Source organism: Glycine max, chromosome 14 (assembly GCF_000004515.6).
Source record: "Glycine max cultivar Williams 82 chromosome 14, Glycine_max_v4.0, whole genome shotgun sequence".
Taxonomy (NCBI): domain Eukaryota; kingdom Viridiplantae; phylum Streptophyta; class Magnoliopsida; order Fabales; family Fabaceae; genus Glycine; species Glycine max.
The window spans coordinates 9,354,684-9,379,553 of record NC_038250.2 but is presented as its reverse complement, the minus strand read 5'-3'; the positions used below and the strand labels follow the sequence as shown (position 1 = coordinate 9,379,553).

At 31.4% G+C, this 24,870-nt stretch overlaps 2 protein-coding genes across 6 annotated transcripts; both read right to left on the bottom strand.

The window, feature by feature from the left end:
• Positions 1-72: 72 nt before the first annotated feature.
• On the bottom strand, positions 73-11,452 carry LOC100779087 (cytochrome P450 711A1). Its single transcript, XM_003544494.4, has 6 exons — positions 11,213-11,452; positions 5,721-5,787; positions 2,698-2,850; positions 1,384-2,188; positions 1,188-1,283; positions 73-518 (listed from the first exon to the last, which is right to left on the bottom strand). Exons 1-6 carry the CDS (start codon positions 11,376-11,378, stop codon positions 189-191), a joined length of 1,617 nt encoding a protein of 538 aa, XP_003544542.1. The 5' UTR covers positions 11,379-11,452; the 3' UTR covers positions 73-188.
• Positions 11,453-17,911: 6,459 nt separating this feature from the next.
• Positions 17,912-21,636, bottom strand: HSF-30 (heat stress transcription factor 30). 5 transcript variants are annotated; one of them, XR_417929.3, is made up of 3 exons: positions 21,072-21,636; positions 18,403-19,267; positions 17,912-18,312 (listed from the first exon to the last, which is right to left on the bottom strand). XR_417929.3 is itself a non-coding variant. In NM_001317487.2 (2 exons), exons 1-2 carry the CDS (start codon positions 21,381-21,383, stop codon positions 18,485-18,487), a joined length of 1,095 nt encoding a protein of 364 aa, NP_001304416.2. In that variant the 5' UTR covers positions 21,384-21,595. The 5 variants fall into 5 exon arrangements, 1 of the variants encoding a protein (NP_001304416.2); XR_417930.3 differs by having other exon boundaries at positions 17,912-18,315; positions 18,406-19,267; positions 21,072-21,634; XR_417931.3 differs by having other exon boundaries at positions 18,406-19,267; positions 21,072-21,634.
• Between the last annotated feature and the right edge of the window lie 3,234 nt (positions 21,637-24,870).

Here is a 24,870-nt window from a genome sequence, read left to right as displayed (position 1 = left end):
GGGAATCTGCTTTTGTAGACACATTCAAAGTCAAAATACTTTTTCTTTCATAAAATTTGCATAAAAGTTTAATATCCTGTATCATCTCAGCAAAATTGTACTTGTTTGAATTACATAAGCATATTTTGCATTGTTTACAATCACTACATATTGAAGAGAGATTTTAATTCATCCATTGCATCACAGTATTACGTTCTTCTTATGACTCTAAGCTTGAGACCATGCTTGAAGTTGAGAACCATACCATATTCCATTTCTACAGGGTTTTCCATGTCAAGTGAATGACGAAAAACATATTTTCGGTACAAATGAATCAGAGAAAGTTTGATCTCTTGTAGGGAAAATTTCTGACCAATACATGCCCGGGGACCAATTCCAAATGGTATGAATGCATAAGGATGCCTTCTTTTCATTTCTTCACATTTGGGGTCAAACCTCTCTGGTTTAAACTTCTCAGGCTCTGGAAAATTTCTTGGATCTTTTGCTAGAACTCCAAGAGCTAACCATACCCACGTCCCCTGCTCGTGTACAAAACATCAGTGATGGCATAACTAGAAAACCCTTCATCAAGATTATACAATGTCTTCCTCTCCCAAGAAAAAGTGGGAAATTTTGCACATGTACTAAAACAAAGAAAGAAAATGAGACACATTATAAAGTTTCACACTAATCAATCAAAAATTGTTTGACTTTTATAGTATGTTTGGTTTAAGAAAGAAAGTGAAAGAAAAATAAAAGTACAATATAAACTGATTGGTTGTATTAGAAGTGGAAGAAAAGACAGAAGATATGTATACAAAATGAAAAAAAAAATCCTAAATAAAAGAGATGTACAACGTATAAGGATATTTTTGTCTTTGTACTTTTATAAGCTCTTCTCTCTTTTTATTTCCAAAATGGAGAGAAAGAAAGAATAAATAGGTGAGGTCCATATAGATTTTTTTCCTTTCCTTCCTTATCCTACCAAACAAGAGAAAGAAAGAAGTATCTTTTTAATATTTTTCCTTTCTTTTTCTTTCTCTTTTTTTCACTTAACCAAAGAATGTATAATAATTATAAAAGATAACAAACTTATCTTATATTTCTATTTGATTGTTATATGAAAACTTTTTACTCTGTCTGTTCACATATTATTTTCTCTTTACATGTTATCCATCCCAATGCTATCCAAAAATTTATATCACTACCTTTGGAAGAAGATAACCTCCTATCTCCACCTCATTTGATGCTTCTCTTGCAACCAATGGGGAGACAGTGTAAAACCTCATGGCCTCTTTAATCACCTGCATTAATTAAATTGAGAATTTCACATCATTATTTCTTGGTCCTTGCAAATTCAAAGTACAAAATCTTGAATCTCACAAAGTATCACTAGCAGCTGACCTGATCAAGATAAGGAAAACTGTCATGAAGATCTTGAGCTATGGGAATCCTATCAGGTGTACCAAATCCATCAATCTCTTGAAGCAACTTTTTCTCAACTTCTATGTGTCCAGCAACCAAGTAGACAATGGATGACAAGGTAAAGGCTGTAGTAGCTGACCCAGCAAGTAAGTGCTCATAAGTAACAGCACTAACGTAGTCAGGTGAAAAGACATTTTCAGATACTTTCTTTGATTCTCTTGCATTCAAAATGAGTGACAAGAAATTCTTTGAAGTTCTATTCTTGTTTTCCATTCTCCTCTTGACAATCTCATCAAGACGACCACTAAGTTTCTCATTAGTACTCTCTATTTTCCTGTCCATTGTGCCTGGTATTCTCTTCAGAATCTGCCTAAATGGCTCCTGAAGTATTGGTGCAAGTAGACCAAGTATGATGGAGAATGAACCAGACAAGTCCATCTTAAGTTGTGCTGTGGAGTAAATGTGTTGATTGATGAAATCTGATACTTCATCATCACCATTATCATTATCATCATTTCTCACATTGTTAACACTAACACTCTTGATTGATTCACAAACTGAAATGGGCTTAGAGAGGCCAAAGTTGACACCAAATGCTGCCTCTCCAATCACATCAGTTGCTAGCCTTAGGGAAAGATTGGAAAAGATTATGTCCTCATTTGGGGTATCAAGATTTTGTGTTGCGGATTCTATGAATGATTGCATCATTGGCACTAAGCTAGCCAAGTGTGATGGCTGGTACACTGACAAGATCGTGTTTCGCATGGCTGACCAACGTGAGTCCCTGCACACATCATCATCATCATTCATTGCATGATCAATTTCTTTTGTGTGCTTAGATTTTGTGTATCAAACCATTGTTCTTTCTCACTGGAGGACAGAGATATTGGAGAACCATTGGAATTGGATTACTACGAATCTTTGGTTCTCAAATTAATGACATGGCACGATGATCACAAAATGGAAATCACATCTAACATGTAGTGCCTATGCCTAATGCTACCCCACCCAGAAATCCACAAGAAAAAAGTTACACAAAAGTGCTCAACAAATAAAACTTCTCTACATTTTAACTTATATAAATCTGTAAAGAAATATAATTACATGGAATATCTTGTGTCTCTCAAGTGTGACTTCAACAATTTTATGCTAGGATAATATATTTGAAAACCTTCAATACTCATGATTATCATTTATCTATTCTCTGAAACTCATTGAATAATAACTTGTCTCATAAATTAATAATTATGCTTTATGCTTTTGTTACAAAAGGAAGAGAACAAAATTGCATACCTGGTAAAGAAGAGACCTTTTTGGTGAAGAGGAGAAGCAGAAATAGGAGAGGGAATGCTTCTGTTTGGAATGTCTTTGAATTGTTTGATACCCACTTTTTTACAAAGCTCTGGATCTGCTACCAAGATTAGTGGTTGTCTTCCCATATGAAATCTGCTCCATTAAACAAATAGGAACAACATCATCAACTGTAAAATTGAAAATTATGGAAAAAAGAAATAACAAAGTAGGTGAGAAGGGGAAAAAGAAATATTTATATATGGCTTTATAAGCATGAAATGAAGTTGCCATGATTTATCAAGCATTTGTGATGCTGATTCGGTAATAAAAGTTTAAAATACTATTATATAGAGAATTTAATTTTCATATACTGATGTAAACATTTTAAGACCCTTGATCAATTAAAATAGTATAAATATAATATTTAAAGTAATAATTGTTATAAATGTGAAATATAAAAATTGATTTGTTGATTACTAATTTTCATTAAAAAAAATTGAATGACTACTTTTATTAGAGACTCCTTCTTAATTATATACATTTTTATTTATAAAAATTGAATATAAAATCTTATTTAAAGAATTTGAATATAATTCTGTTTAGATTAGTTATATTTTTGTGTTTAATTAAATGTATCTGAGGTTTGTTTAATTAAATGTCTTCTTTCATCGAATCGATTTATTTTAGAATAAAATAATATTTTTAGTTATGATTTCATGCTCAAATTGAAGATTAAACTCTAGATTTTAATTAAGAAACTTAAGTATCAATTTAACTATATTAAGAAGCTTTTTATAGGACCAATTATATGTTAGTCATGCATACCAAATACATAATATTCTATAATTAACACTACATTCTAATAAAATTCTTAAATTTTTTTTGAAAGGCAAAAGATGATATATATTAAACATAATCGGATGTACAAAAAGACTCTACAAGATGTACATATCAGCTGGCACTTATAACAGCAGAATAACATAATAAATTATCAGCTTTGACACCAATTTCATACAATAACCATTTCCAGGAGAAGGTCTTAATAAAAGATATCAGCTCCAAATAACTTGGTCTCCCATTTCTGAATATATTGTTGTTCCTCATGATCCAAATCCCCCCAACATGCAGTTACCAGTTAAAAACTTCTTAAATATAACTGGCGGCTGATGATAGAAAAGTTGACGAGAATAATATATGAAATCACACGGTAATTCGTATTCAACTTTTCGTTTCTCTTCTTTTCTCATGTTAAATTATGTTTTTTTTAATGCATGTTAAATTATGTTAATATATAATTTTTCTCTTTTCTTAATAAAATATTAATCCTAAAAGAAAGAGAAATTTCCGTACACAATGATTAAAATCGTAACAAAATGTTTCTCTTTTGACTTTTGAGAATCGAACCCGAGTTTCACAGGATATCCAAGATTTTGTACTGTTGGATAGAATATTAATCACCCAAGGATAATCAGGGTTGTAAAATTGAACTACATAAAATATAGAGTAGACTATGCATCTATTATAGAAAGATTTTTTATATTATTATTTAATAAAAAATGCTATATATTATAAGTTTGTTAATTTTATCTTAAAACATATTAAATATTAAAAATATTTTTTTATTAATGAACAATGCATAAAAATCAAACTCCGAAGTTTACTGGTTTACTATCTAAATTTGATTGGTTAAATGTCCAATAAAATGCTTTATTATATTAGATAAATAAACTCAAATTTAATTTATGTATAATTATAAAAGTCAGTCCAGTACAAAGTTTATAAAATTATATTAAAAACTTTTGGGAGTGAGTGTTATATGTGTGCATGATGATAAAAAAATTAAATGTGAGAAAGATATATTTATGTAATTTTTACGTCTAATTAACTTTATTCTCTTTTTTAATTTATATTTTAGTACAAAAATGCATTTACTAAATATTAAATTAATAATTTTAAAAATATTTTAAAAAATATTTGATAAAAGGAACAAAAGTTAAATTATCAACTAATTAGATTAGAATTCAAACTTTACATCTTCCAACAAGTCTAAAAAATTACTCTACTTATCTTAACTCATTTATGACCATGGATCTAGCAAAGTATTTAAAATGAAAAGAAAAAAAAAAGTAAATATGCACTATTTATATAAACCAAAGTATACGTGCATCCACCACTAGCTAACTCAAAATTAAATAAATTTATAAAGTACTTTAATTCAAATCAACTATGGATTTACCTATATTTTTGTTTTAGATGCTTTATTCACTTTTAAAGGACTCAATTTTTTCTGCCATCAAGGACAACAAGATCTTTGTTTAGAAGGTTAAGTGCATACAATTGAGGGCACTCTTATTATTTATCAAGAGCAATTTAACCATGGTACTATAGTACGGGCATGCTGATGCTAATGCTGCCCCTTGTCATATTGACAGAACAATTAATCAATTTGACAAGCAAGCACAAATAGATCACAACAGAACGTTAACTTTTTTTCCAAATTAGATGATTATCTACTTCTTCCCTGGCAATATGCACTAAAACACTGTCCCACCACCACCATAATCATATAGTATACCCTTCACAAGTCAACGATGTATAACCCCCATCATTACATGACCAAATATCATCCACACCCAACAGGACTTTGATGCATTTTGAATTTCATATATTCAAGTTGGGTATTGTACCAACAATAACAGCTTTTTTTTTTTACCTTCTCATGAAAAGAAGATGAAGAAAATGATAATGATCTCAACAAATCAAATTGACTAAGGTGTACTAAATTGTCTGGTATCGCCAACAATTGATTTGAGTAGTATTGAGCTCGATTCCTTTAAATTGATTTGAGTAGTATTGAGCTCGATTCCTTTAAATAAGATCTTGAATTGGAGACTTTTGAATCAAAAGATATATATTAAACTAACTGACTAAGTTCTAGGACAGATATTAATATCTGTGTCCGAGGAACATAGTAAAAAGAAAGTGCCTTCTATCCAAATTCAATTATGTAAAGAAGTACAAACCTGTAAATTGGGCCATACTGCTTGGCAAGGAGTGGGAACACATCAGGGCCATATTTAGCCAGCAAGGGAAGGTGTTGTTGGACATTTTAGTGTAATTGATCTCTTTATTATGTTAAAATAAGAGTGCACGCTTGTTTTAATGTAATAACGAGATGTTCGATTTAGGCAAAAGGTTGGAAGTTACATGGAAGTTACTAACTTCCATCAACGGTTGGAAGTTACATGGAAGTTACTAAAACTTCCATTAACGGCAATTTTTTTAAAAATAAATAACTTCCATCAACCGCCAAAAACCACCTGTTCTTTGATTATAAATAATCATCCTGGTTCAGAAAGCATAACGATGTGAAAAACTCACAAGACCAAAACAAAACTCTTGAACTATAATCTTCTGATTTTATCCGATTGAACAATTTTGGTTGAACCCCGAAATTTGATTCAATCTGAAAGTGTTTATACACGACTTCAGATTTATCCAGGATTATCTCGATTTTCAAAATTATCCAACAAAAGATTGAATCAAATCTTTCGAGATGACGAACGATAGTTCGAAGATGACAAGCAAGTTTGCAAAGTTGGACAAGTTTGAAGGGCAGGATTTCAGAAGATGGCAGAAGAAGATGCACTTTCTCTTGACAACATTGAATGTGGTGTATGTGCTGAGTACACCGATGCCGGTGTATATGGAAGGCGAAACTCTGGATCAAACAAGGAAGCGTTCGAAATGGGAGAACGACGATTACATTTGTCGTGGACACATTCTGAACGGTATGTCTGACTCTCTCTTTGATATTTATCAAAATGTTGAGTCTGCTAAGGAATTATGGGACTCTCTTGAATCCAAGTATATGGCAGAAGATGCCTCAAGTAACAAATTCTTAGTTAGTAATTTCTTTAATTACAAAATGATTGATTCGAAGCCTATTATGGAGCAATATAATGAACTGCTGCGGATTTTGGGTCAGTTTACTCAACATGATTTGAAAATGGATGAATCCATTGCAGTTTCATCTATAATTGATAAACTGCCTTCTTCTTGGAAAGACTTCAAGCATACCTTGAAACATATGAAGGAAGAGTTGACTCTGGTTCAACTCGGCAGTCATTTCATGATTGAGGAGTCGCTGAGGGCTCAGGAAATTGACAAAGTCAATGATAAAACCGTAGCAGGTTCCTCTTCCGTTAATATGGTAGAGGAAAGTGGAACAGTTAAGCAAAATTACAATGCTAAAGGTAACAAACGAAAATTTCAAGGAAATAAGAACAAAGGTCCAAACAAACAGACAAAATTGTCATGTTGGAAGTGTGGGAAACCTGGTCATTTAAAGAGGGATTGCCGGGTGTTCAAAGGAAAGAACAAGGCTGGTCCAAGTGGGTCTAATGATCCTGAAAAGCAACAAGGTCAGATTGTAGTGAATAATTTTAATTCGAATACGAATTCAAATTATGTATCACTAATATCTGATGCATTCTATGTGCAGGATGACGACGTTGCTTGGTGGTTTGATTCGGGAGCAACAAGCCATGTGTGCAAAGATCGTCGTTGGTTCAAGGAATTTAGACCAATCGATGATGGCTCTATTGTGAAGATGGGCAATGTTGCAACTGAACCAATCCTAGGATTAGGTTGTGTGAATTTAGTTTTTACTTCCGGAAAAAGTTTGTATTTGGATAATGTCTTATTTGTACCTGGTATTCGTAAGAACTTATTGTCTGGTATGGTTTTAAATAATTGTGGTTTCAAGCAAGTACTTGAAAGTGACAAGTACATCTTGTCAAGACATGGTTTGTTTGTTGGATTTGGTTATCGTTGTAATGGAATGTTTAAATTAAACATTGATGTTCCTTTTGTTCATGAATCTGTTTGTATGGCCTCGTGTAGTTCTATAACTAATATGACAAAATCAGAAATTTGGCATGCTAAATTAGGACATGTTCATTACAAAAGATTAAAAGATATGTCAAAAACAAGTATGATTCCTCCTTTTGATATGAACATTGAAAAATGCAAAACTTGCATGTTGACCAAGATCACTAGGAAACCTTTTAAGGATGTTAAAAGTGAGACTAAAGTCTTAGACCTTATTCATAGTGATTTGTGTGATTTGCATGCTACTCCATCATTAGGTCATAAAAAATATCTTGTTACTTTTATTGATGATGCATCAAGGTATTGTTATGTATATTTATTAAATACAAAAGATGAAGCTCTTGATAAATTTAAAATTTATAAGAAAGAGGTAGAACTTCATCAAAATGGGCTAATCAAAACTCTTCGTACGGATAGGGGAGGTGAGTATTATGATCCGGTTTATTTTCAATCTACTGGAATAATACATCAAACTACAGCTCCCTATACACCACAACAGAATGGTGTAGCCGAAAGGAAGAATAGAACCTTGAAAGAAATGGTGAATTCCATGTTATCCTATTCGGGTTTAAGTGAAGGATTTTGGGGTGAGGCTATGTTGACAGCCTGTTACTTGTTGAACCGAATTCCTAACAAAAGGAATAAGGTTACCCCATATGAACTTTGGCACAAAAAGACACCAAATTTGAGTTATCTCAAAATTTGGGGATGTAGGGCTGTAGTCAGGCTTACAGAACCTAAAAGGAAAACCATAGGTGAAAGAGGTATAGATTGCATATTTATTGGATATGCTGAACATTCTAAAGCATATAGATTCTATGTGCTAGAATCTAATGATTCTGTTGCTGTGAACTCGGTTATAGAGTCACGGGATGCTATCTTTGATGAACAAAGGTTTACATCTATACCTAGGCCAAAGGACATGAATTCCATGTCGAAAGTCTCAGTTAATATTGAGGATATACCTTCAACTAGTACTGAAACTAGAAAGAGTACGAGAGTAAGAAAGGCTAAGTCATTTGGTGATGACTTTCAACTCTATTTGGTTGAAGGGTCAAGGAATGATATTGAATTTCAATATCAATATTGCCTTAATGTTGAGGAAGACCCAAAGACTTTTAGTGAAGCAATGGCTTCAAGGGATGTTGTATTCTGGAAAGAAGCAATCCAAAGTGAGATGGATTCCATCATGCAAAATAATACATGGAAATTGGTTGACTTACCTCCTGGATGTAAGCCATTAGGATGTAAGATGATCTTTAGGAGAAAGATGAAAGTGGATGGTACTGTTGACAAGTACAAAGCCAGATTGGTTATCCAAGGCTTTAGGCAAAAGGAGGGTATTGATTTTTTCGATACATATGCTCCTGTTGCTAGGATATCCACTATTAGACTGTTGTTAGCACTTGCTGCTATCCACAATCTGATGATTCACCAAATGGATGTGAAAACTGCATTCTTAAATGGTGAATTGGATGAAGAGATATACATGAAACAACCTGAAGGGTTTGTTATGCCAAGAAATGAAAATAAGGTGTGTAAACTGATGAAATCTCTTTATGGCTTGAAACAAGCGCCTAAGCAATGGCATCAAAAATTTGATGAGGTTGTGTTGTCTAGTGGTTTTGTTATAAACCAAGCAGATAAATGTCTATACAGCAAGTTTGATACTCATGGCAAAGGAGTTATCATTTGTCTGTATGTAGACGACATGTTGATCTTTGGTACCGACCAAGATCAAGTTGATGAAACTAAGGCATTTTTGTCTTCTAAGTTTGATATGAAAGATATGGGGGAGGCGGATGTGATCTTAGGAATAAAGATCAAACGTGGAAACAATGGTATTTCCATCTCTCAATCACATTATATTGAGAAGATATTGGAGAAATTTAATTTTAAAGATTGTTCTCCGGTAAGTACTCTCATTGATCCTAACCTGAAGCTATTACCTAATAAAGGTGTAGCAGTGTCTCAACTTGAATACTCAAGGGCGATAGGATCACTCATGTATGCAATGATTAGTACTAGGCCTGATATAGCTTATGTTGTTGCTAAACTCAGTAGGTTTACAAGTAATCCTAGTTCTCATCATTGGCAAGCTATGAATAGAGTATTCAAGTACTTAAAGGGAACCATTGACTATGGTTTGACATATACTGGATTTCCTTCGGTTATTGAAGGTTACTCTGATGCAAGTTGGATAACCAATATGGAGGATTATTCATCCACAAGTGGTTGGGTATTCCTCCTTGGTGGAGGTGCTATCTCTTGGGCATCCAAGAAACAGACCTGCATTACAAATTCAACAATGGAATCTGAATTTGTAGCTTTAGCAGCAGCTGGTAAAGAAGCTGAGTGGCTAAGAAATCTAATCTATGAGATTCCATTGTGGCCCAAACCTATACCTCCCATGTCTATCAGGTGTGATAGTCAGGCAACTTTGGCTAAGGCATATAGTCAAGTGTATAATGGGAAGTCTAGACACTTGGGTGTTAGACACAACATGGTTCGGGAGTTAATCATGCATGGTGTGATATCAGTGGAGTTTGTGAGAACTCAGCATAATTTGGCCGATCATTTAACCAAAGGGTTAAGTAGAGATCTCGTGAAAAGGTCGGCTGTGGGATTAGGATTAAAGTCCATCTGAAATCTCTTATGTTAAGATACCCAATTCCCATCTAATATGACATTAGGTGCTGAATTCAATGTGGAAAGCTTAACATGTAGAGATTGGAACACATCATCGAAAGTATCCCAAAAGGAATGTGTTCGGTTCTGCAAGTTAAGGAGGTTGAAGTATAACTTCTTAATGGTTCTTTTGAAAAATTGCATTTACAGGTGCAAGAAAGAAAAGGACTACCTATATAAGCATGAAGTTTAGTCGCTTCAAGAAGCTGGGACTTGGCTTTGATATGCTTATGAAGGATAGGGACACAGGCTAGTAAAACTAGTGTCGAGCAAGAGTAATGTTATAAACTATTGTGCAGATTATCTTCATGTATTCATTATGAATAGAAAGGGTTCAATCCTTAGTGACACCCTGATATTCGAATATTTGAAACGTGTAATTTGCTAAGATGAAATTCAATCGTCACGATATTTCATCTATGCAGTAGTTTGTGGTATGTTATGACTTTGGTGATTTGATCGGTAATTACACTAAAATGGGGGAGGTTTGTTGGACATTTTAGTGTAATTGATCTCTTTATTATGTTAAAATAAGAGTGCACGCTTGTTTTAATGTAATAACGAGATGTTCGGTTTAGGCAAAAGGTTGGAAGTTACATGGAAGTTACTAACTTCCATCAACGGTTGGAAGTTACATGGAAGTTACATGGAAGTTACTAAAACTTCCATTAACGACAATTTTTTTAAAAATAAATAACTTCCATCAACCGCCAAAAACCACTTGTTCTTTGATTATAAATAATCATCCTGGTTCAGAAAGCATAACGATGTGAAAAACTCACAAGACCAAAACAAAACTCTTGAACTATATATAATCTTCTGATTTTATCCGATTGAACAATTTTGGTTGAACCCCGAAATTTGATTCAATCTGAAAGTGTTTATACACGACTTCAGATTTATCCAGGATTATCTCGATTTTCAAAATTAACCAACAGGTGTCCTACAAGCGGCAGAGATGGTGGGCCTGGAACTTTCCTCAGCCCCCAATAGGGCCCATAAAGATAACCCAATAATCCTCCTATTATTAACACCAGCATGGTGGTGAACATGGCTACACATGGAAAACGAAATAACCATTCCAATACTATGGACACCATTTTTATTTTGGCATGTGCAGTGTGTGTATACCAAAGGAGCTAGAGAGACAGAGACTAAGTAAGGTTTTGGTTCCTGAAATTAGAGGAGTAGTGGGGCTGTAGTCTCACTTCATGGGTTGGGGTTTATATTGGGGTGGGAATGGAGAGAGGGGGATATGAACACTACATCAAGAGTGGAGATTGTATTTTGTCCGCTAGTGAATGATGATATAGGCAATTAGATGCATTTTATCCAATACATTTGCTTTTCTTTATTATAATATATAATTATATATGAACAGATGAATGTTAATCCGTTAACAACACATTATCACATTATCAGTTTGTTAACAAAAATTTGATTTTTATAAAATAGATCTTTGGAGAGGAGTGATGAGATTAAGCTTCGAATCGAGGATTAATCTTATAGGATTAATCTTATAACTGATCCAAAGAATCAAAATTTATAAAAATATCTTAAACTCTCACTAATGAATAAAAAATTCTTATTACAATAATAATTTTAAAAAATATATATTATAATATATATTGTTTTAGAAATAAGAGCTTGAAGATTTGCATTATTTACTAATTATTTTTATAATAGTTCAGCCATTGAATACCCTTTATAATATTTTAGCCGTTGAATCCCTTGATGATTATATTATTAAATTTTAAATCAGTTAAACAAGACACGTACAATCTTGCTTGTAGTATAGTTATGGATGATAAAAAAAATTTAAGTATTTAACATATATAATTACATACTTAAAACTCAAAAGTCAAAACAATTGATCAACACACTTAGGGGTGAAATAATATACTGCATATAAAATGAAATTATGTGATAGAATATGAATTAATTTTTTAATCAAATGAAACATAATTTAATTAGGTGATGAAAATCCCAATCTAATGATTAAATAACAAAATTCAACGTCAATGAAATGTCACTTGATGATATAAGTAGGACACGAACGTTAATGGATTCACACAATGATTTAGAAAATCTAGAGTTTGTAAAATGGACAAAATAAATGGTGGTATATTGTGCGTCAATGTATTTGAGTGAAAGGATGGGTACTCGTGCATGCGAGGAAAATGGGTGTATATTCACCAGAATTGGGACGCACAACCATAGAGGCTAGAGCACTATGAAGCATGCATACTATTCTTTCCTATGTGATCAAGGAGTAGGACAAGCACGAAAATGATCATAGAGCGAAAGAACAGTGAACAGGACAATTATAATATCATACTACTTAACCTAAGTCTAGGCCTAACCTTGAAACAACGTGGATAATGCAAAGTGAGAATCTCCGTGAATATCTTCTTTGACAGATATGATGATGTTGATTTCTATTTATGGATAAGAATAACTTACATACTTCAGCTATAGTTGTCTATTGGAAGTTAATATTTTCCACCTTTAATAGAAACAAACTAGCACGGGCAAATGACTTCTTTTTTTATCCACGGGTTTTTTCTTTAAGAAAATAATCATGTTTGAGACACGCATACTAAATATAAACACTTCTTACAACCAGAATTCGAATCTTAATTCATTATGTTATGAGAGATTAATTTCTTATGTTAAATACAACCTCCATTATTACAGACAAATGTCTTTTAATAACATATGACTCTGTCAACTTTTTTTTTTTGTTAGACTCTATTAAAACTTAAAATAAAGAAATAAGAATCAATTAACTTTTTAATTTAAAGATAATTGAGTATTTAAGTTTATAGTATAAGTTAGAAAAAATAATAAATATTTTCTTAATATTATAAAATACAATTCTATTTTTTTTATATAAGATATTCTTTTGAAGTATAAAAATCATTAAAAATAACTCTTATTTCTTCTAAATACTTAATTAAGTATCGAAACTTTATCAATGTATATTTATGTAAAAGAAAACTATTAGAATTAGGTTAGTGGTGATAAATTTAGGAAATTTGTACGAAATTTTAAGTTTAAATTTCATTGTGGTTATTGTTTCCAACAAATGCAAACATGCATCTAAGACAAGTTCAATCATTTTTAATGAAATTTTTTCTTTTAATTATACATCTTTTTATTCATAAAACTTAAATATGAGACTTAACGAATCTTAGTCTAATAAGTAATAACATTAAAACAAACGAAAAATTATACGAAGTAAAAGTGCCATGTTAAAACTAAACTTGAACGCATGGACTATATGCTTTTCTTTTCTTTTTTGTAAGCAAGCTTATTTGACTCGAGGTCACAAGTACTAGGTGTTTTTGTGTCTTAAAATAAAACAAGAAAAAATAATTAGTGTTTTCCAAACATCATTTTACAAGATATTTATTTGTAATCTCTCCCTCTCCCTCTCTCTCTCTCTTACCTACTTGCTGAGTCTCATTGGATTGTAACAATCCTTTTCCATCTGAAATTAAACTTCCTTGCTTTCCTTTGATTCTTTTTTATTTCCACAACTGTTGTCTAAATTTCCTATAGCTACAGGCATCACGACAACACTACGATCTGCTGCATTTTCTAATGTTTTACAATTCTTTTCTTTCTTTTTGTTCTATTCGTGCTTCCTTGATACGAGTCAATGACTTTGGAAAATGACATGAACGGGGCCATGTTCTTCCCATCCAAATTGCACAGACAATGATTTGCACAACTCTTTGTGCTTTACTTTGGTGGAAGACATTAATTATCATTCTTTCTAGTAGAACCAAAGGTTTGCTTCCGTCTATTATTTTCTCTATAAGATACAAGCCTAGTATATATCTGAATTTAATAATTCATGATGATGTTTGATCCGTAGATTCATATAGTTGGAAGACAGCTAAAAATTGAACCAATTGCAGAAGAAAAGAAAGGAAACGCACTTGAAATACATGAATAAAGGCATTAGTTCAATTGAAAATTAAGAGTCTCCACCAATCCCTTATATCAAAAGCCAAATTTCAGCATTTCAATGATATTCCACATGTGTGCAAATTGTTTTAGTTTAAAGTAGTTGACCATGTAAGCACCATAAGTAATGTTAAAAAAAATTGAATTTAATATATTGCACTATATATATATAAAAGTTTACACTATCAATTTGAATTAAATAATCGTGTGGTTCAAATATAAAAGTTGATAAAATTATTATATATAATTGATTGAATCTATAATTAGTTTGATAGGATAATTATATTAATTTTTTTGATAATTTATTTTAAAATTCTTCATAAACTAATATAATGTCAATAACTATTTTGAATTGATAATAATTTTAAAATACAATTTTAAAAAAATTACACATGGTTGACTTATCATACTCCTTAATGATATGACAAATTAATGGGGTTACCTACATTATTGTTATGTCACCATTTAATTTCATAACTTAACAACGGCAAACTAAAAAAAATCTTTAAAAGACTAAAATCAAAACTATTTTGGTATAGGTTTTCCTTAGGGTTTGGGACACCTAACTTAAGCATTCCAGTGTGTGTTCTAGTCCCTCTCAAGCTAACGTTGGGGTCTTATATATCCCCCTTCGTGCCTTTGAGTATGCTTTCGATATTTTGGGAGGTGATTATCCCATATCATGGTTCACCCGTTATTTCAAGATCTTTGGAGATATACCTTAGGCAGATATAACAACGTTGTCTGGTACGCTAAACCCCTCGGCCTCAAGCATGATAACATGAAGACAGTACAATATGTAATGGTCATAAAGGTACATAATCCCTTAGTCTCAAATATGATAGTGTGAAGAGGCTAGAGTACAACATCTAATAGTCATTTTAAGACTGTGAGGTTACAAAATAAAATATCTTTACATAAATAATATATAAAACCCCCTATTTTATAGTTGTAAAAATTATTAAGTCTATTATTATGCATAAAATAATATTTACCCAATGTAATTTTCTTAGATTGCTAATTTAGTCAAACCTATTAATCATGTAATCACAATAAGTCATGTAAATTTTTGCCATCAACAAGTAGTAATTGAAAAATTCATTTAAATGATACAATTAACTTTGCCAAACTAATGCAGATCATGTCATGAAGTAATTTCTTTTTATATATGTAAGCATGACTTCTGAGACTGTCACATATTTATGAAAAACAAAAAAATGTTAACCACACAATAGCTAACAGATTAGGAAAAAAAAAGAGTTGATTCTTCAGCACTAAGCTGAAAAACAACAAAATAACGACCACAGCTATTTCAATTCAAGATCTTATTACTCACATCACACCAAGATTCTCTCTCATTCTTAGCTTGAAACTAAATGGATTTTTGCCAACTGAAAATATATAGACTTCAATGGTTCCCCAATAGAAATCTTCCAATGTGGAGTTTTAGATCGAGTTAGATCTCTCTTTTGATTCCCAATTACACGTTTCGAATGAGGGGAAGTTTTAGTCATAGATTCGAGCAAGAAAAAGTTTCTCTCTTTCCTCTAATAAGTTCCAACCAAACCACCAAAATTATCATCCTTATTTTACTCTTTTCTATTTCTCTCTCTCTCTCTCTCCTTCTCTCTCTAACTCAACTCAACAAAGAGCAAGAGAAATAAAAACGAGAATGAAGTGTTAAATTCTCTCTTCAATTATTTAGTTAAATAGAAAAATCATATCTTTGAAATGCTGAAATTTTTATCTAATAAGAAAAAATGATGTTTTTTTGTAAAGATATTTTTATCTTATAAAGTAAATTCATGTCTTATTTTTCACTCTAACTGTGTTGGGTTGGAAGGAAGAAAAATAGATAAAAGAGAAATAAAAGAGAATGAAAATTGAGGTTGTTTGGCAGAGATGAAAAATAGTTAAAAAGAAATAAAAAAAATTGAATTAAAATGATTTAGTAGGTAAGAAATAAAAAAGAAAATCAAGTATATATGTAATTCTCATTTTACCCCATGTTCAAAACTAAAAAAACGGTACCCTCTACGCCATGATCCCCACCAGGTAAAAGGGTAGTTTTGAAAGCATAAAAAGTTATAAGATTACCATGCACTTTCATCCCTCTTTCACTTTATTTTTGAGGTGAAACTCAAATTTGTGTGGACTTAGCATTTTTTTTTACAACTTTCACTGATGCTTTCAGTCTATATGAAAAGGAGGCATTTTCACTTCCACCGCACACTCTCATGGATACCAAACGCCGTGTAAAATCACAAAAGATTATTTTGAAGATTACACTTTTAGGTTATCAATCTCCATTTTTCTCATCGTTAGCAAACAATATTCTAAGTATGAAACATATATTCTATTCTTCCTATTTTTGTTTCACAAATTTTTAATGGACCAAAAAACAAACAAAGCCTTAATGTTGTTTGACTTATGTCCATTCTGTTTTTAGAGCTAACACCAACAATAAACAAAGAGTTAATGTTGTTTGACTTATGTCCATTCTGTTTTTAGAGCTAACACCAACAATAAACAAAGAGTTAATGTTGTTGGCATGGTTATAAAAACTAATGTGACCCAACCAGCTAGACTAGATTTGATGTCCTTGAGTGATTCGATTAAGGTGAAGGATTGGAAATACATTTGATTTAGTTTGATCTGAATTGATCTGGTGATCCAAATAAGTTGATCCGATTTGACTCGATAGAGTTTTTTTCCCAGTTCCTATAATATGTTAATAGCTAATTATTGATAATATGTTCCGATAATATCTTTTTATCTTGGTAAAATATATAATAACTAATTATCATCATATTAATTATGATATGATTTAATATTTATGTGTTTTATATATCTTTATTAATGATCATTCGATAACTTTTGTATTTAATCCTGAAAAATAAGAGTTTTTTTTTTAATTTAATGATAATACCCAAAAAATAATGATAATTTATAGTAATAAATAATTATATAATATTTTATAATTTTTTCATGACAATAAATTTAATTTTAAAGTATAAAAATATGAATAATCACACTAAATTAAGTGTATTTTTAAATTTTTTACCAAATCAAGAAGTGAACTATCAATTAAACCTATGACTCACTGACCCAACATCTGGACCGCTCAATACTCTAGCTGATTTTCATTACCCTGCTTATTGGACATAAGTAACTCTATAAAGTACTCATCATTACACTTAACTTACACTTAGCCGCATCTATACATGACCTATTAGGTTGGCTTAAAAACCATATCTCCTACCTCATTTTAAAACACAAACCATAAAGCTTTTTTCTTGACGTCTAAGATAAATATTTCGTACTATACCGACAATGCATCTAATTTTATAGATTTTACATAATAAATTGGTTAGAAATTGAAGGAATATCTATTAAAAAAATAATCATTAAGATGTCAAACTAAGACTTTGTTAAGTAATTTGAAAATTTAACGTCACACTACCAAATCTTAAACTATTATATATTGATATAATGATAAAAAAAAATTAACTCAATTAATAAAACATGATCCATAAGTTATTGTAAATTCTTGATATAATCTTAGATTCCCATAGAAAAAAAAAATATATATTAATATGACAATAATCCAGAGAAGATAACCTTACAAATTACCTATAGAATATGAAGCAGTGACAAATTTTATTCAATTATTCACTTATTAATTGAGCAAGAACCATTCCAAGTACCAATAATATCCAATTTTGAAGGAAAAAGAATGGGAACAAATGTGGTTCCATGAAGGCCATTGGTATAAGAACTAGATTATAGTTTTTATCCTCCTGATCCTGAACAATGAAATCCAGCCAATGATCCTATGCAGCAGAATGATACCATTACAATGCTCGGTAATTATTTGGATCACAACCTTGAAGTGCCCCCGGTTGATCTCTCCTGCATAACATAAAATGCAAACAAATAGGTCATCCAAATAATCAATTAAATGATTTGTAGCATTAGCACAAGTAATATTCATAAAAATTAATAAAGGATCCAATTAAGAGCAGTATTTGTTTGGTTCTTCTGCATCTACCACCTTCCCTGCTGCATAAAAACAATTCACACTTATCATTAACATCACATAAAATTGAAACCAAATCCAAAAATAGTAACAAAAGTATCAAGCTGTACCACCATGTTGCAATGTGAAAGAAATTAAAGAGACCAAGCTGGGGACATGATAATAGTATTATTCTCATCCCTCTATGTTTTTTTAGCCTAGATAGTCCATATGATCCACAAGGTCCTGCAATTGCTCACTCCAATCATCAGGGTTTGCAACCAAATCCTCCACCGGCACATCGACTTGGGAACTATCCCCAATTATAACTTCATCCTCCGGATTCCAAGTAACCAAGTCTTTGTTGAGAAAGTCCTCCAAGATTGTATCCTCAACCGAAATTGATGCAGGCTCATTGGTTTCACTGCTAAGTTCATTATCATAAGCCGGTGAGAAAAAAGTGTCCATATCAGTCTCCATAGTTGCCAAATCTCGATCATGGCTTGGATAATCCAAAGTTGCCAAATCTTGATCATCTTGTTGCAAGTTCTCAACACTTGGACTAGCAGTCAGTCTCCTTTTCCTATTGATTTCAACACCCAACACTTCTCTGCTTTGGGGGGTCTTTTGGACTAATTGTTTCGTGAAAGATGGGTTACTCAGTGCTTTTGCAAGGAAACTCATCATTTGCTGCTGTTTCTTCTCAGTGGCTTGCAATCTGGTCTCCATGGAATTCAATTGTTCCCTTGAGTTCAGTTGTTGGTGCCTCAATCTCACAATTTCTGCCATCAAAATGTTCCTGTCTCTTTTCAACCTCTCCAACTCACCTTCGAGTCCAAACTCCCCCACTTCAACACAAGCTCCACTTCCTCCTTTTTGTTGCAAACTCTGTGACACATTTCTTCTTCTCTTAATGGTCTTCAATAAGTGCCTTTGTCCTGCCAAAAAACCTTCGTTTGCAAATTCCCATCTATCAGGATCAACTTTCCTAAACCCCTGTGTACATTTCCACACAACAAAAAAGGCAAGAAGACAAAGACTGGTCAAATTAGTCCAAGTCAATGATCAATGTAAAACATTAAGTAAGTGATCGACTCTACAAAGTCACGTTCAACTAACTAGTAAACAATAACAGATAATACTAGTGTACTAATCATCCATAGTTAAGTCTTATGTTTCTAGAATACAGAAGAAAAAAGAATAAACTTAAAGCATGACACTCAATTCTGATTATCAAATATTTTAAAATAAACTTCCAATATTAATTTTTACATCGAATTAGTGCTTCAATGTCAGTGTTGGATCTAATCATACATTGAAGACCCATTTAGGAATGTCTATGATTTGAGAACCAAATTGAAGACACTCATAAATATTTGACAGGACAAAATGGGTACTTATTCTAAATTTCATACAGCAGGCAAGATTATGAAAAATCATTAAAATACAAGTGTATTTCATTCATCTTACAAGCTGAGAGAGCTTTCCCAGAAGTGGCTACTTCTCCCAACTACCCTCATATAAGTATTCAAATGGGGGCTGAAAATTAAGATTAATCAAAACAAAAACCCAAAAACAAAGTGATGGCATCGGCAAATCCTTAAAAGCATGGAATGATTTTGATGGAGCCTATATAATTAACTATTTAATTGAGCTTATATAGCCATTATTACAAGAAATTAGGAGTCAGAATATATTTGAGCAAATCATTAGAAAAAAATTTTTTACATGATATTGTTCACGAACAAATTAATTGTGAAAGGATACCCTATTGGTAATTTAAGTGATATGGCATCCACACAAGGGACAGTGATTGTACAGTTATCAAAATTTGTCTAACCAACCCTAGATGCTATCCAAACAAAGGAACTGATAGCATAAATCTAGATTCTATCAGAACAAAGGATTACCAAGGCACTCTAGACTATTGTTAATTCTTATCCAGACTTATATCATTCAATAATGTCATGTGAATTGCTATGTGAAGTATATATAAGGCTAACCAACAAAAGTTTGGTAAGAGAAGTGGACTACCATGAACCAAAAGATCCAAGGTCAATTATACTAAGATATAAGTTGTAAATACACATTCTCCTCTAAGACCTATTATAACCCCTTCCTTAGATCTCCAAAAAGAAAAATTGTCGTCACCCAAAAAAGATCAAAATCCATCAACATAAAAAAAAGATTACATAGGAGGCTGAACATTAATAGCATGTTTGAAAATTCATTGAAAATAGAGGAATCATGTTTAAAAACTATAATATGAGTGTTTGGATACAGGTTACATTCAATGTAATTAACTGACTTTCATCCCAATGAGACAAAATATTTGCTTTTCAGTTTGGTGCATTAGAATGTGTGTGTTTTCATTTAACAAGATAGAACCAAAAACACTGTAAATCAATCAAAACAAGTGTTGTGTTAAGTTTCAAGTGGGATTCTCCATAATAACTTGGGAAATTTTTCATTTGGTTTCACATTTAGGAATTGATTCTAAGTCTTGAATAAATTTTGAGTTGGATAAAAAATTCTACACTGAATTTTTCGACTAACTTGTCTATATTACTTAAATGAAAAGATTCAAACATAAATCGCATTATTTCAAAATCAAGTTTAGCCAAAATCAAAATCAAGTTTAGCCAAAATCAATTTTGCGACCTATCTTTAATCCAAACACTACACATTAAATGAAACCCCATAAATAAAGGGACAACATCAACCAACCCTTAAGCACATGAAACACCATGCATGTAATTGGTCACAAACTAAAATTTCAAAGAACAAAGTCAGTACTTACATAGGCGTTGAGCTGGCGAATGAAGCTGGAGAAATTGCCGTGCTTGAAGTAACGAGGCAGAATGTCAGCAGAAAACTTGTGAGAATCCCACACCACAAAGCTGTTGCGAGCCATGCTCCATGACACAATGGAGTCCGTGGAAGAATCTTCTACCATGTCAAAGATCTTGCTCAGAAACGGAGGGGGACCCACCTCGTGCAACCCTTCCATAGGCTGTGGAGAAAAGCTTGAAGACGAAGATGATGATGATGATGAACCACCACCACATGTCACTGCTTCTTCCTCCTTCACTCTAATTCTCTCCATGTACATCAACACAACAAGATTAAGGAAATTGGAAATTGAGTTTAGTTTAGTTTGAGTGGCACAACACAAGTACTACTAGTTAGTATGGTTAAATGTTAATGGTTGCTTTTTTATGTGTGAATTTGTTTAAGTGAACAATGTTTTTGACTCTGACTACGTTAGGAAGTTGTTTTTGTTTTGAGCTTAGATTACTTAGTTGGTGCCAGAAAGAAGATTCTAGAGAGAGAACGTGTTATGACGGTGCTGGAAATTTCCAGAGAGGGATTAAAAATAAAGGTCTAAAATCCCAAATGTCCAATGATTTTTTTTTTTTTTTTTATGCATGTTAGTAGAAAAGTTTTATATTCTTAATCAATTAAAAACTTTCACAAATATAATTCTTAAAGTTCCGGAAAGTGTAAAAGTGAAGAAAATAAAATTAAAAGAAAAGAAAATAAGTATAATAATATTTTTTTCTTTGTCTAGTTAAAGAGAAAAAGGAAAGAAAAACTGAAAAAAAGTTGACTTCAAGAAAAAAATTAACTTTTCTTTTTTCACTTTTTTAATTTAAATTTCAAAATTTTCATTTCTTTGTTATTTTCTTTCTTTTCTTATCAAATAAAGGTTTATTTGAAATGAGTTAAACTGAAAAAAAAAACAAAAAAAACACGTAATAATGGTTTTTTTTTCTTTGTTTGATCGAAGAAAAAAAATAAGAGAAAAATTTAAAAAAATCAACTTCAACAAACAAAAATTAAATTTTTTTCCTTCACCTCTTTTTTCTAATTTAAATTTTCAAAAAAAATTCTTTTATTTCTTGTTTAGGAAACATAGGATAAGATAAGTTATGGGGATGAAAAAGAATACTTGTCAACAAAATCAATATTGACAAAGCCACATGTCACCCTGAGCTAGAAAGTTCACAAATCACAAGACACAATATTGTCAACTATTTGAAAAAGGAAAATCATGCTTGCGCTTCAACTTTTTCTTTACTCTTTCTATTTCAGTTTTTTTTTTTTTTTTTGAGATTCTATTTCAGTTAATAATATATATATTTTTATGTTTGGTTAACGTTCGGATTTGTTTAAAGAAGAAAACGGAAGAACTGGGAAGAGATTTTCTTTTAAATTCTTCAATTTAGACGACAAAATTTAGTGTGCAAGATTTTTAATTCTCTTATCTTCTCCTTATTTTTCTTCAAAAAAATAATTAAATGGAAATTTATAATTATTTTGTTCCTTTATCTCTTTTTTCATCCAAATACTATAAAAAGAATTAGTAATAATTATTAGATAATATATATTTTTTTGGTATGGGACAAAAAAAAAGAAGCTATAAAAGGGAAAGCAGGAAAAATTACAAATGTTATATAACATAAAAAGTGACGCGAGATACATTTTACAAATATTAAAAAATCAAACACACATACTTGGAAATATTGGAAATAGAATATCTATGCACATGCTTAATGAATAAATTTGTCTATAAATTATGATTTAATGGAGATGTATTGTGATTTAATCATAAATCTTTATTAATATAATTTTTAAAATATTTTTTAAAAAATTAATAAATTTACCATATGATAATTTTTTTTATTTCGTATATATTCCTTTTTTTTCATAAATTATATCACATAATATTAGTAAAATATAAAATATTCTTAACTACTAAAGTTACTCTTGGAATGTGTTTTTTTTTTATCAACAAAAAATATATTGATGATGGTACATGAGATACCATAACCCATATACTAATACAAGTAAACCAACATACACATCATCTATCAGCTAACATTGGTTAGAAGGACATTATTGCAACCATGCATAAACGAAAAACTAACCAAGCCTACAAATCTAATCTACCATAATAACTCTATATCCCCCAAAAAAAAAAAGTATACTCCACCCTCCGAAACCAATATACCATCTATCCCCCAACATCTTCACTCAACCATTCTCTGATAAGCATTCCAGCAACCATATAGCGTTTATAATCCATAAACTCATACAACAAAATTAATGTTTACATGGCCTTAATCAAGTTAACATACAGCTCCTCCTACAACCATGTCCAGACTTATATCCACTCTTGGAATGTGTATAATAAACTTTTTCATTTGGACATTTACTCCGCATAAGAATCCAAAAAACCCAACACTCCCTTACTCCTCAAATCCAAAACCACCACCCCCACCCCAGCTCAGATCCAGAACCGTCGTGCCACCCCTCCATATGGTGCACACACCCACCCCCAGATTCAAGATTGTGGCGGCAAGATCCATGCACTCCACCCCACGTTGTCAAGATTCGCGCAGCATTGCACACCCCTTTGCCCCCTTTTTTTGTTTCAGGTTTTGTTATTGTTGAATCTAAGTTATTGTTGTCATTGGGTTTGGAATGGTGATCAGGGTGGTGCATTTGTGTTGATGTTGAGCCAACAATAAAAATACAATTTTGTTGTTGTACAATGTACATGTACAGAGGAATCATATTTTTGTTGTTTTATTTTTTCACTCTTCATGCTTGTAATGGAAATATAATTTCTTTGTAAATTTGTTGAACAGAATCGGGTTTCCATGGAAAGCAAAAAAATATTTAAAGCACATGAGGATAATGCCAATAGTAACTCTTAATTGATTTTCAAAAAACAATTGACCAATAAAGTTAAGTGGGCTTAAACTGAACCCAATTATGCACCTTAAAAGTAGTATATAAAACAATTCAGCTTTTGGGTTCAGAGGGTTATTTTATTAATTTCACAGAATTTTTCTAATGATATGCTGGAGTAGATCGAGGAAACGATTTTAGTACTCGGTAACGACTTTGATGTTGCTACATTTTATTTATGGTGCCTTATTTTTTTTCATGTGCCTAATTTCAATTTTATATATAACAGAAAGATAATGTTTTTAAAGTGACCTAGCCTATGAAGGAAGTAAAAATGTGTTCACACTTATATTTAATCAATAAACTACTCTCTTAAGAGTTTAATTTGAACTTTTATATTATTGAGTTATCAATAATTTTATGAGAAAACCGATACACAATGATAGTATAATTTTTATTCTTTCTTACATTTTCACCTAATCATAAAGAAACTATAATTTATAACTATTAATAATGGGAATTATTTCATTTGATGTACATATTTTATTGGATAATTTTATCCTTAAACTACTTCTTAAATTTCAAATTTTTCAGTTAACTTATATTAATTTTTCACTACTTTTATATTATTAACTTTTTTTGTTCTTCATTTTTTTATTAATTGTATTTAACTTCTATATTTTTATTATTTAAAAAATTTAGAGAGGCACTGAGTGCCTCTTTTCTCCTGTGAATGATAAGTTTGTTGACATTAATAATAATTACCTTAAAAATCACATTATAAATTATTTTCAATTGGTTGACAATGTGAAATCTTTTACACTAGCAATATATACATTACTTCCTGTAGTATCAATTATAAGCAAAAATAAAAAAGACATGTCTCACACTTATTAAGAAAA

Bases quoted from the DNA above. Each gene is read 5' to 3' on its own strand.
- HSF-30 (NM_001317487.2), bottom strand. From the start codon at position 21,383: ATGTACATGGAGAGAATTAGAGTGAAGGAGGAAGAAGCAGTGACATGT. The intron at 19,268-21,071 runs GTAAGTACTGAC...AAATGTACACAG, and splicing joins TTCGCCAGCTCAACGCCTAT to GGGTTTAGGAAAGTTGATCC.
- LOC100779087 (XM_003544494.4), bottom strand. From the start codon at position 11,378: ATGGTGTCCATAGTATTGGAATGGTTATTTCGTTTTCCATGTGTAGCC. The intron at 2,851-5,720 runs GTTTGTACTTCT...TTAATGGAGCAG, and splicing joins CAGTATGGCCCAATTTACAG to ATTTCATATGGGAAGACAAC. The intron at 1,284-1,383 runs GTCAGCTGCTAG...TAATTAATGCAG, and splicing joins GTTTTCCTTATCTTGATCAG to GTGATTAAAGAGGCCATGAG.